A 19,041-nucleotide genomic window follows, 5' to 3' on the forward strand; every position below is an offset into this window, starting at 1 on the left:
AGCTTTTCCTGCCTCCAGAACTGGTGGTGGTTTAAGAACTGAGTCAAGTGAACAAGGTGCTCTTGGCAGTAACCATTGCCATGGTCTTGTAGATAGAAATGGGCACTGAGGAGAGGCCAGGAGAGGCCAGGTCAGGTCATCTCAGTGTCCAGAACCCTTCCACAGGATTGTCTGCAGGCACTGGACATCAGGAAACATGACTAGGCTGTTTTTATTCATGCAGGTTAGGTGGGGGAAGAAAAGGGGCTGGTGTTGGAAATGCAGAGTCAGTGCAGAGAGCAGAAAAACAAAGTGAGTTTAGACACCAAGGGGGTGACTCAGGCACTTGAACAAGCAGAACTTGCAGGGACACTTCAATCCTCCCTTGTGCTTCCTTGATGCTTAGAAGTTCTGGGCATTACTGGGTGATGTGCCTGCATGAGCCTGAATCTTTCAAATTGGGATAAAGGCAAGGAATTGCATTAAAAATGTGAGTTCTTGATAACTTTGTGTGTGGTTGATTGTGTAGCAGGAGATGTGAAGGGGGTAATTTGCAGGTGATGATGTTGTGTGAGGCACGGTGGGTTCCAGTAATCAGAACAGTCTCTGGAGTAACCTGATGCACTCAAGAGAGTTTTGTTAAAGAGGTTTAAATTAGTCTCATTAAAGATAGATTAAAATTGGAGGAGAATATTAATAAAATTATGAAATCCAACTGTTGTTTTAGATACCCATTTTAAATGGATGTCTCTTCTGTTCTATGCTGACTTTACAGCGTTATTGATGTAAATTTCCTTAAAATAAGTGTGATTCCCTGGATGTCTGCAGGATATCACAGTTGTTCTGTGACTCTGGTTAAAGTTTGAGTAAGCAGCTATTTAGTTCAAGGTTCTGGGTAGGGAAATAATGGTGCTTTTTTTCCTTTCCTACTTCTCCCTGTCCTTTCCCTGCTGTTTGACTGTCTTGTCTTTCTTCCCTGAGGATTTGAGTCCTGCTGCCAGCTGTAATCCACTGGTGGGCTTGGCTCTGGAGATCAGCTTTCTTTAACAGTGCTCTGGTGGGAATGCAAGAGCAGGGAAGGGAAAGTCTGTTCTTGTCATCAAAACCTTGGTCTTGCTGCTGACCTGAAACCAAACCTAAGCAGTGAAAGTTTGAAATATTAACATGCTCCTTCTTCTAACATTTACTGCCCAAGTTGCCATCAATATTTCTCCATCTCTCCCTCTCAAGCATGATGGCACAACTGCTGCTAACCAGGACAGCACATCCCTCAGCTCTTATGGAACATTTATATTCCTAATGTATACTGAATAAAATTGGTTACCTTAACTGATAGCCTGCCAAATATAACCAGTGTGCAGCTGGGTTCTGCTGGAAAACCCTGAACTTCTGAAGTATTTATTTTGCTAAGAAAATCTACAAATATTACCTCACCAGTAGCCAATGCAGAGAGGTTCAAAGACAAAAGATATCCTGACAAAGAATTCCTCCAAAGTAGTTTCCTGACAAGAAGTCACAGTAGAGCAGGAGTTGGACTTTCTTCCTCTCTGTCCAATTACTCACCCACTAACAAAGGTCTGGCCACTGCTGCTGTCACAGACCTGTGCTGGAGGTTTCTTCTCAGCAGTGTGGATGCCTTTTTTCAGATTTGCACTGCAGTTTTCACTGAGCTTTGAGCTTTTATTAGAGGTGAATATGTGAGAACTGTCCAAGAACCAAAATCCAATTGCTTTCTAAAACAGCTTTCACGTTCTAATAGATAAAACAATTGCAACTTGTAGATCCTTTCTTTACATTACATGTAATTTTAATGCTGCCTGTTTCTTTTATCTCCTTCTCTGGTCTTTTTGGGTGTGTTGGTTTCCAAGCTTTAGTGCATTGCAGCATGAGGAAGGAAGCAGATATCCCTTGGTTGCTTAGCATTGGGAAGATGACAAGATGAAAACACAACAAGACAGTAGAGTTAACTCCAGTGGCTTTCTAGAAATGTTCCCACTCATCAGCTGAAGTGGAGCCCTTTCTTCTTTTTCTGTTTGACTTCAGAGAAATCAACAAAACAAAACAATTCCCTCATAAAGTATTTGTGAATTTCCTTAAAAGTCATCCCCCTACAGTTACATATGGCAAGGCCAATACAGTGTATTGGAATGGGAAATCCTGGGAAAGGCTCAGTGTGTTGGAATTGGTGTTTTTACTTGCCTTTAAACTTCATTTTTTAATTCAAATTATTAATTACTCCCAGGTAAATGATATTTAGACTGTAGTGTGCTGGTTATGATCACAGAATCTCACTGGATAAAGGGACAAGCTAAAAGATGTAAATCAATATTGCTGCCTTTGACAATTTCTGTAAACTGATTATAATTAAACTACCAGAGGGCAGGGATGGATGGGATTTTGGGAAGGAATTGTTCCCTGGCAGGGTGGGCAGGCCCTGGCACAGGGTGCCCAGAGAAGCTGTGGCTGCCCCTGGATCCCTGGAAGTGTCCAAGGCCAGGCTGGATGGGGCTTGGAGCAGCCTGGGACAGGGGAAGGTGTCCCTGCCATGGCAGGAGGTGGCACTGGATGAGCTTTAAGGTCCCTTCCAACCCAAACCATTCTGGGATTCTATAAAATAAAATTTTAAGTGTATAAATCCCTTAGAAAGTGAGATAATCCTTTGAGTATAAGTGAGCTTTTTCCCCAGTATTGGAGCCCAGAGTAATTTTTAGCACAGATACTTCACTGCAGAATTTTGTGTGCAGGCTCAGAAGTCAGGGAAGAACCAAGGGCCTTGTGTCAGGAGCCAAATATCAACTGAAAAAAGAAGTAACACAGAGCAGAAAATTAAATGTATTTTTTTTTAAATGAGCATCTTTAGATTACACCCTCACTTTGGAAAAGATAGCAGATTGACCATAAAGTGAAGTAGAAATATGAGTGGTAAAATAAGTACAGCAGGATAAGAGAAATAGTCATAAATCTTCAAGTCAAAACAGTGAGGTCCTTCTGCTTTCTTAATTTAACCCAAAATCATCACGATTTCTTTAATTTGTTGTGGATTTATTTGAAAACCATCACATCCTGTAAGAGCACAGACCCAGCTCTTCCCCACAAAAGCCAATTGTGAATGTAAAGATGGAGTGTGGGCATCTGGGCAATCTGTGGACTTGAACTCCCCAAGACCTCCATCTCTGGGCAAGGAACTATTTAACCTTGATGTGCAGATTGCTGCAACTGCAGTGCTAAAGCTCTCTGGAAAAGAAAAGCAAAAGCAATGAAATCTCCATTGAAGTCAAAAGGCTTTTCATTTCTGTTGATTTGCTTTGCTTGGCTTGAAAAGGTGTGGCATGGAGCCAGATCTGTAAAGTGATGTAATCTCTGTCAGCCAGCCAGAGTGGGGCTGGGAGGAGTAAACATTTGCAGGGTTCATAAAATAAGCCTGAAATTGAAAAATGCTACGTACAGCTGCCTTTGGTAATTCACTTATGGGGTAATTGGGCCACTCCAGTGGGTTCAGCTGCCACGATGGGGCATCCAGTTTTCATATGGAGGTAAAACAAAAGAAATAAAAAACCTATTTCCATCCAGAGCATAAAGCTGAAAGAGCTCTCAAGCACAGTGACTGCTCCAATATTGACCTTTCCATGGTTGTGTTCTCCCCACTCCCTTCCAGGGCTGCAGACCACACGTTTAGGGAACCATTTGGAAGACAGAGTGAACAAATTCCTGCGGCGGCAGAACCATCCTGAAGCTGGAGAGGTCTTTGTCAGAGTGGTGGCAAGTTCAGATAAGACAGTGGAAGTTAAACCAGGAATGAAATCCAGGTTAGTCCTGTTAATTATAATTAATGCAATCTTTTTTATTTATTTTATTTTAAGGCCTCCTTGTGGGGCTGTTGTAAAATTGTGCCAATTTGCACCTTAATGCCTTTGCACATTTTTGAAATTTGGGTGAGTTTAGGATTATGAAAGGTTAAAACATGTAGAGGAAGTGACTGTTTTGGGGACATCCTTGCTTATGATACTGGGACTTTGTGTCACTACAACTTGAGAGTGACCACATTTTGGTTACAAAATTCATAGTTCAGAGCAGTTGCTGAGATTCTGCTCCTTATTCTTCCTTTGTTTTGTTGTGTTTCTAGAAACCCTTCAGCTTTCAGGAGTGATTTTTAATTTGTTTCATTATAAATGAGAAGCTTAAAAGCTTTAGTCTGTGAAGTATTTTGGGTTAAATTCATAAAAACTGTGTTTATGTGACATCACTTCATACTAACGCATCACATTTTCTGCTCTGTAACCTATTTAAAGGCTTGTGGTCTCTGAGGATATTCATGTACTCAATGCTGGCCTGTTCAGTCCTGTTCTATATGGAAACAGTCTTTCCATAAATTTAGAGGAACAGAACTCCCTGTTTTACTACAGCTCTGATCTGACCCCATTTAACTCCTGCATAAAAATATTCCTAAGGAGTTAAAAGTAAGGTTGAAAATAATCCCCTTGTTCTGGTAGGACGCTGCTCTAATAATTGGCATTTTGTTTGTTTGTTTTTTCCTGTTGCCCTTTCCTACAGATTTGTGGACTCTGGTGAGATGTCAGAATCCTTCCCTTACCGTACCAAAGCTCTGTTTGCATTCGAGGAGATCGATGGGGTGGACGTGTGTTTCTTTGGGATGCACGTGCAGGAGTACGGCTCAGACTGTCCCCCTCCAAACACCAGGTACCTCCTGGGGCATCTTCCCACATCCCCTGGACAGTCACTGCCAAACACAGACATTTGGGATGTGCATTTCAGTTCTGGGGCACAAATCCCAGTAGGACTGCAGGTGACTTTGAAGGGAAAGACAAATATCACAACAAAAACGTTACATTTTTTGGATTCTGCTTTTAATTTTGCCTCTCGATGTGTGTTTTTGCTGTCTAAAAAAAAACACTGCCCCTCTTTTACTTTTGAGGACTGCTTACACCACATAAAGATGCTTAAATATGCATTAATTTGTCTTTCTGCATGTGTAGAAGTCAGGTGTCAGTAGACACAGCAGGTTCAGGCAGGCCTGAGTGTGTCCCCTCTCTCCCTGCAGGCGTGTGTACATCTCCTACCTTGACAGTATTCACTTCTTCCGCCCCCGCTGCCTGCGCACCGCCGTGTACCACGAGATCCTCATCGGGTACCTGGAGTACGTGAAGAAACTGGGGTGAGTGAGAGCTTGGCAGAGAAAGAAATGTGGGTCTGTGGTGTTTCCTTCACTTGGGGTAGTCTGTGCTTCCTCCTGAGCTCTGAGATGTGTGGAGCGAGCCTCTCTTCTGCAGTGGAGGGAGAAACTGGGATTTTGTCACTAGGGTGGATTTTATAGTTGGGATTCCTAAACTGACAGCACATCATTCATCTGATCAGAGCTTCACTGGATGTTTAAGCTTAATTATTATATCCCCAATCTTATCCCTTGTCAAAATATGGGTTATTGCTTCAACATCTTTGCTACAAAGAAAAAAAAAATTAAATTTAAAACACATAAAACCAGAGGTCTGAATTTCTAACTAGGTTTGAGTTATTTTTCTGGTGGGAGTCACAGATGTTGTTTGCTGTCTGTGACACAGGTACGTGACAGGGCACATCTGGGCCTGTCCCCCCAGTGAAGGAGATGATTACATCTTTCATTGCCACCCACCTGACCAGAAAATACCCAAACCCAAACGTTTGCAAGAATGGTATAAGAAGATGCTGGACAAGGCATTTGCTGAGAGAATCATTCATGACTACAAGGTTTGTAACTGTTTAATTTCAGATTTAGTTTTTATAGTGTTTTCATTTCAAGGGAGCTACTGTTGTTTCATAACACCTGAAAAGTGGAGTAATGTCATACAAGGGCTTTATTCTCAGCCAGTGTCTTCATTTTCTTAGATTTTCTTTAGGTTCTGCCTGTCAGGCTGAAAATTCCTTAGGTTTGGTGTCTCCATGAAGGGAAATCTGCAAGAACCTGCCTTTGTGTATTTTTCTTTCATTGCATTTACTAGGCAAGGAAATATGGAGCTTGTCAAGGTTTATAGAAGCTGTTTCTGGTGATTCTGGAGGAGCAGGTGGAATGCTGGACCCCACCAGTGTGAAATAAAAGAGCTCCTTATGACAAGGATGATTTTCATAACTGGAGAATATCACATGTGTACCCAAGGAAATAAGTAGAAGGTGGCAAAGGGAGCATTTGCCATTCCTTTCATGCTAAAATTTACAAGAATTTCTTAATGGTAGTGACAGTGCTGTAAAAAAATTGATGTTTTGATGGCAAGTGACAGTTCTTAAATGTGTGGAGCATGAACAGCCTCTAACAATCCTTGTCATCTGTGTGGCAAAGAGCTGGGAAATCTGGGTCTCCTGATGAGGGGGTTTTGAAATCAGGGAGGGGTCAGTTGCTTTTTCCAGGGGTGTCTGAGTATCTCCCATCATGTCAGGAACATGGTGGGGGTCAGGAAAGCCTCAGCACTGATCCTCAGATGGAACAGGGAGTGGGGCTGTGCCAGGATTGCCTGGCTGGATCTGGAGCTGGCCCAGAATAGGAGCCCTGGCAGGAGCAGCTCATGGCTGTGGGTGAGGCCCAGCTGTTCAGTGCAGCTCTGGGCCGTGTCTCTGGTTCTCCTCTCTCTCTCCTAAGTGATCTTCGTTTATTTTTTCCTGCTCTGGTGTGATGTGCTCAACAGGACATCTTCAAACAAGCAACCGAGGACAGGCTGACCAGTGCCAAGGAGCTGCCTTACTTCGAAGGTGATTTCTGGCCCAATGTGCTGGAGGAAAGCATTAAGGAGCTGGAGCAGGAGGAGGAGGAGAGGAAGAAGGAAGAGAGCACTGCAGCTAGTGAAACAACAGAGGTGGGTTAGCTTTATGTGCCATCTTTTCCCTTAGCTCACAAGGCTGGTAATTAATGCTTTAAAATAGAGAGATCACATCAAACAAACTGGAGAAGATCATTTCCAGCAAACATGAAATCAGGGCTCCCTTTAATTGCATTTCAGTTTTTCTTCTTGCTTAACAAATCTACTGAAGGCTTGGTTTGGGTTTTTTTAACAGACTCAGAAGTCACTTATGTCAGTTCAGCATCTCTGTTCTCAGAGAAATGTGTTAAGCTGCTTTTGCCACGCTACATTTGCTTACAGTCATTTGGCTGAGCTTCTGCTTCACACCTTTGCAAAGCACCTCCAGCATTTTGTTTTGAAAGGTGCTGGATTTTTCAGAGCTGAATGAAACATGGCTGTTATTTAAGCCCAGGTACTTGTAGTCATTTGCAACAGTAAAGGGCTGAAATTTAAAAGTGTTTATTGCAGGCTTTGCGTTGGTGGGAAATGTTGATCCTGATGGTGCTGTTCCTTCACCAACATTCTCTCTTTGTCTATAAAAACCATCCAAGCCAAAAAAAAATCAACCCAACAACCAAGTGTTTCAGGGCCCTGGACAGAATGTCATCATTCATTTTTATTTCCATCTTGATTTTATCTGCAACCAAATGGTCTCAGCAGTTTTATACTGTCCCTTTTACTTGAGATTTGCAGCAAGATATTTTGAAAATAAATGTTGTAGGAAAATCTGAAATCTGATAGATTGAGGTAGAACCAAAAGGTAGAACCTGGGGAAGCCCCCTTTAAGCTTAGATGCTGTGACTGTTTGCCTTCAGTCTGTGTTATGTGGGATTGATGTGGAGGGATGGATCTCAATCCATCAATTTTGTGATGTCAGAAAGTTCCTGCTGTTAAACCTTAGCAGCTCTTTCAAAGTTAATACAGTTTGTGGCTATGTTTTTATGTACAAAGTTAACAGCTTTCACTTTGTTCCTTCTGAATGTGACTTTGAATATTGAGATAGTTCAGCAAACACTGCTGTATAAAAGAAGTGAAAGGCAAGGCTTGGAATTAGGCTGCAGCCCTCTCTTGCTAAAAGGATCACTTCCAGTGAATCAGGGAAAACAGTGGTGTGAGTGTTTACTCTGCATCTAGGAGAGGGGAAAAGGTGTTTGACAAAGCCCAGAGCAATTCACTGTGAACTCAGACAAGTTGTGACCTAAAATGAGACGATGCAGCCTTGCCTGGGAGCATCCCTGTGCTCCCTCTTAATGCCTGGGGCAGCAGGGGGACACAGCCTGCCCCAGGTTGCTGAGGTGTCATCCAAGTGTGGGATAATGGGGTCTTTGCCTCTTGACTCAGGAAAAAGAGCAAATTTAAAAGCATGACAACTTGCCCAGTGCAGAAAACCTAAACTGGGACACTTCCTGGAGGAAACTGCCCAGCAGTGGGGACCTGACTGGGTGCAAGCACCACGTGGATCTTGGTACTGAAATGAGACAGAATCTGTCTTCAATTCTTCATCCTAAATTTTGTATATGTGAAGAGAAAGCTTCCTGCAAGTGAACATGTGCTACAGGTATCAGTCCAAGGGAGTCTAAAGAGGTGGAAAATATTCAGAATTCTTGGCAAAGGTTCTGAAGGGGTGAGGCTCCCCCAGGAACCGTCCATCAGCATCTCTGGCTGATCTGGCTGAATGTCAGAATGAAATGGTACAAACACAACTCTACAACTTCTTAAAACAGCTTGGAATACTTTGTACACTTTGCCAAATATAAACTTGCTAAAGGTGGAGTAGAAAGAAAACTTAGACTTGGCTTGTTTGATAAGTTTCAGTCTGTTCTTCCTTTTGGTGTTTAAATTTTAAGATCTCAGTTGGTGCTTTAGGATGTGGAGGCAAAGGAGGGCAGGCTCCAACTCCATCAGTGGGAGGAAACTTGGGGGCAGTCAAGGTGGGAACATAAAACAGGTCACTTCTGAATCCCTTAGAGCTCTGTCTGGTTTCCCATAAAATAGTCTCATTTTAATTTCCAAACAGGTTTGGTCAGAAAATCCACAAAATTAGTTAAGAGGGAACCCAGGAGTGGACAGGGAATTCCTGTCCAAGCCTAATTAATGGAATGGAAGGATGGCAGCAGTCTGTAAATAGAATTGCTTTCTGCAGTTTGAATATTTTTGTTTTCCTGGAATGAATATGCCTGTGGATAAACCCTGGGTTTGCTTGTACATACTGTTCATGGAACTTGCTTGCGTATGTGTGTATATTTATATTTATATATATTCAAGTATTTCAGTAGCTTATTTTTAATTTTATGATGACCAACTTCTAGAAGTTGGAGAGGGGTTTTTCCTGAGCCCTCCCTGCCAAGGGCTTGGGGGTTTGTTTTTTAAGGACATGAGAACTCTAAATGTTATTTCTGTTTTCCTAGGTCATCTAAATAGCATCATCTGCTATTTTTCACTCTCTTTACTTACATTTAACATTCAGGGAATGGCCACTGAGGTCTGTGTTGTAACTTGGGCACAAGTGGAGGTTTTGGAGATTATTTTTTTTGGGAGCTGCACGTGCAGCTGGAAGTCTGCAGGATGGAGAATAATTTGTTGGTTTCAGTTCAAATCCTGCATGTTCTTAGCTGTGTCCTAGCCCTAAATCTGTTCATTAAAAACAAGCATTAAATCAGAGCTCAAGCAAGTATGTGACACACCAAAAGCACAGCAAAGCAAAGTACTGCACTCCTGGAATTTTAAGTCCATATTATTTGTGTAATTTTATCATCAGCTGCAAGATGTAAAGCAGTGGAAGCTGAAGTATGATGTTGGAGAAGGATAAAGAATCTGTGCATAATGGGAACTTTTTAATGTATACATACTTTAAAAGTCTATTTTTAAACAGTGTTTGGATTTGTTTGCCTGCCAGTTTGGCTTTTGATTTTTCCTGGAAGATAGGATATATTTAACACAGGAGGGCTGATTTGCAGGCATTGGAACAAAGTTCTATTCCTGACAGCAGAAGTGTGTCACTGTGAGCCCAGTGAATGGGAGAGAGCTCTCCAAAGCGTAACATCTTTCCCGTGCCTTTATTGCAGGGGAGCCAGGGCGACAGCAAGAATGCCAAGAAAAAGAACAACAAAAAAACCAACAAGAATAAGAGCAGCATCAGCAGAGCTAACAAGAAGAAGCCCAGCATGCCAAACGTGTCCAATGACCTGTCTCAGAAGCTCTATGCCACCATGGAGAAGCATAAAGAGGTAATGTGGCAATCTGCTGTAAAAAGAGAAGGGTTTGTTCCTGTAAATGCAGGCACAGTGATATTGAGAACTGAAAAATCAGGAGGAATAAACCCTGTGGTTGGGCTAGGAATGTTTCTGTTGCATAACAACATATTGGAAGAGATTAGCCTAAACTAAGTTAATTAGATAAGGTTCTCACTGCAGAGAACAGCAGCTCCTTCCTGCACCATTACCTGACCTCTTTGCCTTTTATTTCTTCCCCATTTACCTGCAGGTCTTTTTTGTGATTCATTTACATGCCGGGCCTGTGATTAACACCCTGCACCCCATTGTGGACCCGGATCCACTGCTGAGCTGTGACCTGATGGACGGGAGAGACGCCTTCCTCACCCTGGCCAGAGACAAGCACTGGGAATTCTCCTCCCTGCGCCGATCCAAGTGGTCCACGCTGTGCATGCTGGTGGAGCTGCACACCCAGGGGCAGGATCGCTTCGTCTACACGTGCAATGAGTGCAAGCACCACGTGGAGACCAGGTGGCATTGCACTGTCTGCGAGGTATGTGTGGGGCACAGGTGGCATTGCACCATCTGTGAGGGATGTGTGGGGCACAGGTGGCCCTGCACTGGCTGTGTGGGATGGTGGCCTTGCACCATCTGTGGGGCACCTCAGAACTCGGCCCTCTCTTGTCCCACAGCTGAGTTTGATGGGCTTTTTTTGGATATTGCCCAAAGTTCCTCCAAATTAAGCCCATCCTGGTAAAGGGCTGCTCAGCTTTAAGGGGAGGTAGAAGAGGTGGCTGCCTCTTCTAAAATAACTGACTTTAGTTGCTCGACATGGAAATCACCAGTGCTCTGGAATGGCTCTTGCTGCATTGTCTATTCTACTGCTCCTCTAAATAGACAAGTTTTTAACTTAATTTTAAAGAATTTGGTTTAGGTTGGACCTCAAAGACCATCTTGATCCACCCCTCTGCCATGGGCAGGGACACCTTCCACTAGCCCAGATTGCTCAAATTTTAGGAGCTGGCTTAGATAGAAGTTACCTGTGGGGCTGTACTGGTACAGCTTGAGGCTTCTTGGAGGGCTTGTGTTGACCTCTGGCTGTAGCTGAACAAAAGAAGTTTGAGTAAGTACAGCCTCGTTTTTACACTGGCAGTTATTGCCAGGTTTGTGGGGGAAGTCTTAATTAATCCCTCTGAGGAAAGCACTGAGCAGAACTCCTTGAAGCAGAACTGCAGGACATGGGTTGGACACACGTGGGGAATTAGGTGGTGGAAGGAGGTAGGGCCTTTAGGCTGCCTCTGGGTACCTCTGTGTAAGGGAGTGCCCTTCCTCCAGCCAAAAAAGAGACAGGGCAGCAAAAGTGGGGGAGTTTTCAGGTAGTGTCTGTCTTTGCACAAAACTTGCTCTTGTTTAGAGATTTTTAAAAATACATATTTAAGGGTAGTAATTATTAGTCGGTAATTACACTAAGGATAGATAGATAAATAAATAAGAGAGCCAGACCCTACCTTATAGGAGTGACCATAGATTTATCTTACTAATTGGAGGTGTTGGCACTCCAGTAGGCATCACAGAAAAATAAACAGTGAATGTGATCAGAAGGGAAAAATTGAAAGAAAAATTTCTGCAAGAGTTTTTCATGTAACAAAATGACACAATGATAGCCCCCATTGCATTGTTACGTGCCACAGGGAAGAGCTGTGATTGCAGGCTGGCTTTGCAATCCTCCCTGCCCCAAAGCCCACTCCCACTGCCTGGACAGGCTGTGCAGCCATTCCCTGCCTGAGTACAGCAGGGAAGTGGCAGCTGTTGGCAGTGTGTGACTGTCACCCCACTCATGCTCTGTGTGGTTGTACCCACAAACAGGCAGCGTGTGCCTGCACAGGGGGCTGGTGCTGCTGCCCTGGTGCTCTCTGCACTTCATGCCCGGGCAGCAGCTGAGCTCTGGGTTTTCTGTTCTTGCAGGACTACGACCTCTGCATCAACTGCTACAACACTAAGAGCCATGACCACAAGATGGTTAAGTGGGGCCTGGGTCTGGATGATGAGAGCAACAACCAAGGAGAGCAGCAGTCCAAGAGCCCCCAGGAGTCGCGACGGCTGAGCATCCAGCGCTGCATCCAGTCCCTCGTCCACGCCTGCCAGTGCCGCAACGCAAACTGCTCTCTGCCATCCTGCCAGAAGATGAAACGGGTTGTCCAGCACACCAAGGGCTGCAAGCGCAAGACCAACGGTGGCTGTCCGGTGTGCAAACAGCTCATAGCTCTTTGCTGCTACCATGCCAAACACTGCCAAGAGAACAAATGCCCCGTGCCATTCTGTCTCAATATCAAACACAAGCTCCGACAGCAGCAGATCCAGCACCGCCTGCAGCAGGCTCAGCTCATGCGCAGAAGGATGGCTACCATGAACACCCGAAACGTGCCTCAGCAAAGTTTGCCTTCTCCTACCTCAGCAACGCCTGGTACCCCGACGCAGCAGCCGAGTACACCGCAGACACCGCAGCCTGCTCCCCAGCCCCAGCCCTCCCCTGTAAGTATGTCACCGGCCGGCTTTCCCAGCGTGTCCAGAACCCAGCCCCCCACCACCGTCTCGACAGGAAAACCCGCAAACCCGGTTTCTGCGCCGCCGCCTCCGGCTCAGCCGCCGCCGGCCGCCGTGGAAGCGGCTCGGCAGATCGAGAGAGAGGCTGCCCAGCAGCAGCAGCAGCAGCTCTACAGGGTCAACAACATGAACAATGGTTTGCCTCCCGGCCGCCCGGGACTCGTGAACCCCGCGGTGGGCTCGGTGAACCAGATGCCGCAAGTCAGCATGAATGTACCCCGGCCCAACCCCGTGAGCGGCCCCGTGATGCCCAACATGCAGCCCGGGCAGTGGCAGTCGCCGCCGATGCCGCAGCAGCAGCCGATGCAGCCGGGAATGGCCAGACCGGTGATGCCGATGGCGACGCCGCAAGCCGTGGCCGGGCCCAGGATGCCGGGCGTGCAGCAGCCGCAGCGGAGCATCACCCCCAATGCACTTCAGGACTTGCTGAGGACCTTGAAATCGCCGAGTTCTCCGCAGCAGCAACAGCAGGTTCTTAATATCCTAAAATCCAACCCTCAGCTTATGGCAGCTTTTATAAAGCAAAGAACGGCCAAATACGTGGCGAACCAGCCCGGGATGCAGCCGCAAGCAGGGATACAGCCCCAGCCCGGGATGCAGCAGCCGCAGACCGGCATGCAACAGCCGGGCATGCACGCGCAGGGGGGACTGCAGAACATGAACGCGATGCAAGCCGGAGTGCAGAGACCGAGCGTGCCCCCGCAGCAGCAAGGGATCGGAGCTATGAACCCCCAGGGACAAGCGATCAACATCATGAACCCCAGCCACAACCCCAGCATGGCCAACATGAGCCCGCAGTACCGCGAGATCCTGAGGCGGCAGCTACTGCAGCAACAGCAGCAGCAGCAGCAGGGAGGGGCCGGCATGGCAGGAGGGATGGCAGCACACAACCAGTTCCAGCAGCCCCAGGGCCCGGGAGGTTACCCCCAAGCCATGCAGCAGCAGCGGATGCAGCAGCACCTATCCATACAGGGGAGTTCCATGGGACAGATGGCTCAGATGGGACAGCTGAACCAGATGGGCCAGCCCGGCCTGGGGGCGGACGGCGCTCCCAACATCCAGCAGGCCCTGCAGCAGCGCATCCTGCAGCAGCAGCAGATGAAGCAGCAGATAGGGTCCCCCGGGCAGCCCAACCCCATGAGCCCACAGCAGCACATGCTCTCAGGACAACCGCAGGCGTCTCATCTCCCTGGCCAGCAGATCGCCACCTCCCTCAGCAACCAGGTGCGGTCCCCAGCGCCCGTTCAGTCTCCCCGTCCCCAGTCCCAGCCACCACATTCCAGCCCGTCACCCAGGATACAGCCCCAACCGTCACCGCACCACGTCTCTCCCCAGACTGGTTCCCCCCACCCAGGACTCGCAGTCACTATGGCTAGCTCCATGGATCAGGGACACTTGGGCAACCCAGAACAGAGTGCAATGCTTCCCCAACTAAACACCCCCAACCGCAGTGCGTTGTCTAACGAATTGTCTCTGGTCGGTGACACCACCGGGGACACATTAGAGAAATTTGTGGAGGGTTTGTAGCATTATGGGAGCATCACTTTTGTTTCTTCTTTCCTTTCGTGTTCTTGGATATTTTGTACTGAAAAATTCAGACATCTGGGTTGTTTTGAATCCTAGATGGAACTGCTGCTTCCTACAGATGGAAGAATTAATTGCTGTTTAAAAATAAAAAGAAAAAAAAAACAATACAAAGAATATATTTTTTTGTTAAAGCCAGGCGGTTAAAATATCTGGTCTCTTTTGTGGGTTTTTTTGGTTTTTATTTTTTTGTTGCTGTTGACTCATACCTTTTTTTTAACGGGGAAAACAAGTTCATTATATTCATATTTTTTATTTGTATTTTCAAGACTTTAAACATTTGCGTTTAAAAGAAGAAAAAAAAAATAATATTCAGAAACTGTTTCCTGAAATAATGCAACATTATAGCGTATCCCGGTAACTTTGACACATGGCGGGAAGATTTTTGTTTTCTATAGTGAACTCTGCAGGCGTTTGAAGTATTACCCCTGGGAAGATAGGAATTGACTCTTGCACACATTGGCCAACGCCAAAATCCTTGTCTTGCAGATGTAGAAATTGTTGCTTTGTTTCTCTGATAAAACTGGTCTTAGATGAAAATAGGGATGATCACTCTTAGGCCGTGCTGATCTGGATAGAGAAGAAACATTCTTTTCTTTCTTTCTTCTGTGTGAAACTTGAAACGAGGAAAGCAATTCTAGTGTAAATCATGCAAGCGCTATAATTACTATAAATAAGAAAATCCAAGAAGATTCAATCACTGTATAGAATGGTAAAAAGAAAAAAAAACTCATTTCTTACTTATAATATCATATTGTTAAATAAACTGTGTGCAACAGACAAAAAGGGTGGTCCTTCTTGAATCCATGTACATGGTATTAACACTTAGTGTTTGGGTTTTTTGTTATGAAAATGCTGTTTTCAACATTGTATTTGGACTATGCATGTCTTTTTTCCATTGTATATAAAGTATTGCTTAAAATTGATATAAATTACTGAAGTTTTTAACATGTATTCTGTTCTTTAAAATCCATGTAAGAATGTTTAAGGTTTTTATTTATTTATATATTTTTTTCGATCATGTTCTTTGTAAGACATAGCTATGACGATTCACTCATGACCCGGAGCAGCCAGAGGCAGCGGTAGGAGAGGCACGATCCATGGATATTGTAGCTAGCATGTCTGTTTTACAACACCCTTAGAGATTGTTTCCTTTTCGGGAGGGAGAGGAGAGGGGAATGGTTCCCAGACATCGACTCTTCGCAGGTGTTCATCCGTAAGGGTTAACTGGAATAAATTATTAATAGCCGTTGCTTTTTAAAAACTGCATTAATTTAGAGAAGGATCACCAATGAAAGGAAAATAGAGAGTATTGAGTTAATTCTAGGCTAATTTATTTAGTCTACAGTAAAATATGAACCTATTGACTTTAACACTATTTTTCTGCTGTTAACTCTGAGTCTAGATTTGAGGGTTTTCTGTGGAATAAAAAATAACAAATCATGTACATGTTCCCTTTAATATCCTGTCACCATGCCCTCATGTCCCTGGGATACTCACTCCTCCTTCCCTCAGAAATGAATTGCTTTCTTGGAGTTAAGAAGTCCAGGGAAGATTTCCCAGTGTAGGTGTGAGCTCAGAGCACGGGGAGCCCGAAGCACCGTCCCTCAGAGCTCGAGGTGTCCGGGCTCCACGTGCCCAGTGCTGGGAGCACCGGGCACACCTGGCTTCTCCCATCCACTTAGCGCTTCCTCCAGCCTTAACATTTTTATCGGGACATTGGTGGGGGAAAACGGGGGGGAAAAGAGCAAATCTTTAGCTCAGCTTTTGTCCCCATCCTGTGAAAATCATGTGTTGCAGCTCCACTTCGTCCCTTTTAACTGGAGAGGGTCTCTGCTTCAACTTTTACTTGCAAACTTTTAACTATCGTACCTTTTTCACTCCCATTGGATTCATCTGCCCAGGCAATTGTCTTCAGCAATTCAAGATGTCAGAATTTGAGGCTGGGGTGAGGTCAGTGAACACTAAACCCAAAGCTTGTCCAAAAGAAATTGCTGTAAAGAAAACAAAAACAGGAAAAAAAAAAAAAAGATGGAAAGCCCTGATGCTGTGTCTCATGCTGTGTACTTAAAAAGAGGAAAAATACTATATTTGTGATCAAAAAGAGGAAACTTGAAATGTGCTGGTGTTTCTAATAAAAGCTGGTAAAACTGCTTGGATTGAAGGATGGTTCCACTTGGCTGGTGCCCGTGAGGATCAGCGGAGCCTGACGCCTGAGGTTAAGATAACTGCGCTCAATCTCACTAATTCCTCTAAGTAGCCTCCATTTTAAAGGCATCGGCACCGCTTCTGGATTTGGATAAGCTGAGTCCTCTTTGGAGCACAGAGCTGGTGGGGCCCAGGCTGCAGCTCACTTGGGTTCCCCATTCCCAGGGAAGAGTGGAAAAAAACAACGGATGGGAAGCAAATATTGGAGTAATTTTTAAATCCAACCTGAAGTGTGGTGAGATCACAGTGCCAAGGGATCAGTGTAGAGCCGATACCCAGGTGTGTTAGGTAAGAGCAGATGTTCTACCAGGAAGAGAAGGGAAATGCAGAGCTGAAATCAAACCTCAGGAGGGGCTGGGGGTTCAGTCCCTGCAGCCTCTGGGGGCTTCACTCCAGTCTCCTGTGAGTGTTGATGTGAAATTCAGCATATCTGAAGCGTGGATGGGCATGGCTTTTCCAAGTCCGTGTCTGTCTGATGGGAAGGTACAGTCAGTAAGGAACAGCAGCCTAGAAACACAGGGATTTATAAGGCGAGAGTGCACTGGAGCTTGGTGCAGGAGCTTTACCACCGAAGAGGGTGGGTAAGACCTTCTCTCTGAATTCTGGAGTTGGAAGAAGGTGCTTAAATCTGAACGTCGAGCTGCAGCGATGGCTCTCTGTTCTTTTCCCGGGCTGCCCACCCTGCTCCGCTCTGCTGCTGGCTCCTGCCTCCCGCCGCCGCTGCTGCTGCCGCAGGCTGGGAGCTTTTCCCTCTCGCTGCCCGCACAGCTGGGCTTCCCCTCATGGCTCATCCCTGTCCCACCGGGACACACATCTGCCCACAGCACCTGTGAGTGCTCCCCGCTCCGTCTGCCTCCCGGCTGCGTTAGAGCAAAGAGGGGAGGAAGAGGAGCCCTCCTGCCAAACAGCCTGGCACGGTCCCCCCTCGGTCTCTGTTAAAAGGCAGCAGTAGATGCTGTCCCTTCTAGCCAGGGGCAGCGGGCAGCAGAAGTGACAGCAGGTTATGGCTTACAGGGTGATCTGGATGTGCATCGGGTGCTTCTCCCAAAGCAAATTTCATTTCCCATGGTTCTTCCAGTGCAGGGAAGATGGAGCAGCCACCCTGGAGCTGGGGGAGCATCGCTGACGTTGGTGTGCAGGGCGATCTGTGCTTCCCTGCGCTTCTCCACAGGCGAGAATTTAAAACGCAGAGCAGGACACTGCCAGGGCAGTGATTGAAGCAAGTTGGAGCCAACCCCCGGATAATTGAAACGAGCCTGGACAGGGGAGGATCTGTACGAGATCCCCTGCGATCCCTGCAGGAGCACATGTCATGGCTAATAGTCAAAGCACACCCAGGGTGAGGCAGGAGGAGGATTCAGGTGTTTCACAGCAGGTACAGAAGCTCTGGTGCAGCGTTGCTCTCGGCAGTGCTGTGGGGTCAGCGGGAGGTAGCAGTGAGCACAGTGAGAGGAGGGGAAGCGTTTGCAACCGGCTCAGAAGTCATTTTGGTTTTGGCTGCAGCACAGGGAATCTCGATGAAGGGCTGGAGTTGGTTCCAGGTGGAAATGCAGCCAGTGGAAGGGTGTCAGAGTGATGCAAAGGCTTGTGCTGGGTTTCTTGCACCTAATCCATAACGTCGAGCGCCCCACAAACCGTGCTCCTTGCGGGTGTTTCTTAGGTATGAACCTCCAAAGCAGCACTCGGCTCAGTGTAGTCCCAAAAGATCAGCTGCAAGCACGAATTAATTGTACACAGAGCTTTCCAGCGAGCTCCCCCGGGCCTGCGATCACAAAGCTGGTTCTGTTCAAGTGGGCACGGTTCCCTCCTGAAAGCTCCTCGGTCTGGAAGTGGTTAGTGCTCCCCGAAAGAGACCTGCTCCATCTTTTATTTTTGGCTGTGGTGTTCATCAAGGCCAGGCTCTGCTCTCTTGCACGTTCTAATTTCACCTCTCGCCAGAGTGGTTCATTTCCTCACTCACCCGCATCCCGTCCAAAGCCTTTCTCCAGTATCTCGGCTCCTTAGATCTCGGTAATGTACACTAAAACAGCCCCGGGAAATGAGGAGTTTCGGAGAAATGAAAAAATAAGATGTTAAACTATTGGCCCAGAGTCGAGCAGGGTGCCCGGCCAAGGTGTGGCACACAAGAGTTTCCTGAGGGCTGCTCCCAGCGCGGCGCAGCCTTTCCTCGGCCCTCAGCCCCCTCCGTGGGGGAACCGGGAGAGCCACGGGGCACCGAGCTCTGCCAGCGGCGATTGCCGAGCTCTGCCAGCGGCGATTGCCGAGCTCCTGCCGCAGCCCGTCCGGTGGAATGGGCTCCCGAAGCCATTCACTGAGATACCCGCAGGGGTGTCTCCAAGGGAGAAGAAGGTGCGTTTGTAACCTGTGTCTGACTCCCTTTCCTAACACGTCCTCAGAAACACGAATGATATTTTAATCATCATAATAGGAGAGGTTTGGAAACGGTGTCCTGGGCTTGGAGTCCGACCTCCGGGCAGAGCCCTGGAAGCGCCCCCGTGAGGGGACAGAGGCCGGTGGCCATGAAGACAGTCGGCCGGGGGCAGTGAGGGGACGGAGGCCGGTGGCCATGAAGACAGTCGGCCGGGGGCCGTGAGGGGACGGAGGCCGGTACCCATGAAGACAGTCGGCCG

The 19,041-nt window shown here is 46.6% G+C and overlaps 1 protein-coding gene across 7 annotated transcripts in view; it reads left to right on the forward strand.

Moving 5' to 3' along the window:
* CREBBP (CREB binding protein) overlaps nucleotides 1-16,356 on the forward strand; it is a 95,230-nt gene extending 78,874 nt beyond the window's left edge. For 6 of the 7 annotated variants that reach the window (XM_015642873.3, XM_015642880.3, XM_015642875.3 and 3 more), the window contains 8 exons: nucleotides 3,635-3,785; nucleotides 4,531-4,677; nucleotides 5,039-5,152; nucleotides 5,556-5,721; nucleotides 6,651-6,818; nucleotides 9,869-10,030; nucleotides 10,287-10,568; nucleotides 11,981-16,356. In XM_015642873.3, the coding sequence (XP_015498359.1) occupies nucleotides 3,635-3,785; nucleotides 4,531-4,677; nucleotides 5,039-5,152; nucleotides 5,556-5,721; nucleotides 6,651-6,818; nucleotides 9,869-10,030; nucleotides 10,287-10,568; nucleotides 11,981-14,146 (3,356 nt within the window). In that variant the 3' untranslated portion in view covers nucleotides 14,147-16,356. The remainder of the gene's footprint in view (nucleotides 1-3,634; nucleotides 3,786-4,530; nucleotides 4,678-5,038; nucleotides 5,153-5,555; nucleotides 5,722-6,650; nucleotides 6,819-9,868; nucleotides 10,031-10,286; nucleotides 10,569-11,980) is intronic. The other variant, XM_015642876.2, reaches the window with a different exon arrangement.
* The last annotated feature ends 2,685 nt before the right edge of the window (nucleotides 16,357-19,041 follow it).

The sequence above is a fragment of the Parus major genome, chromosome 14 (genome assembly GCF_001522545.3).
Source record: "Parus major isolate Abel chromosome 14, Parus_major1.1, whole genome shotgun sequence".
Classification (NCBI taxonomy): domain Eukaryota; kingdom Metazoa; phylum Chordata; class Aves; order Passeriformes; family Paridae; genus Parus; species Parus major.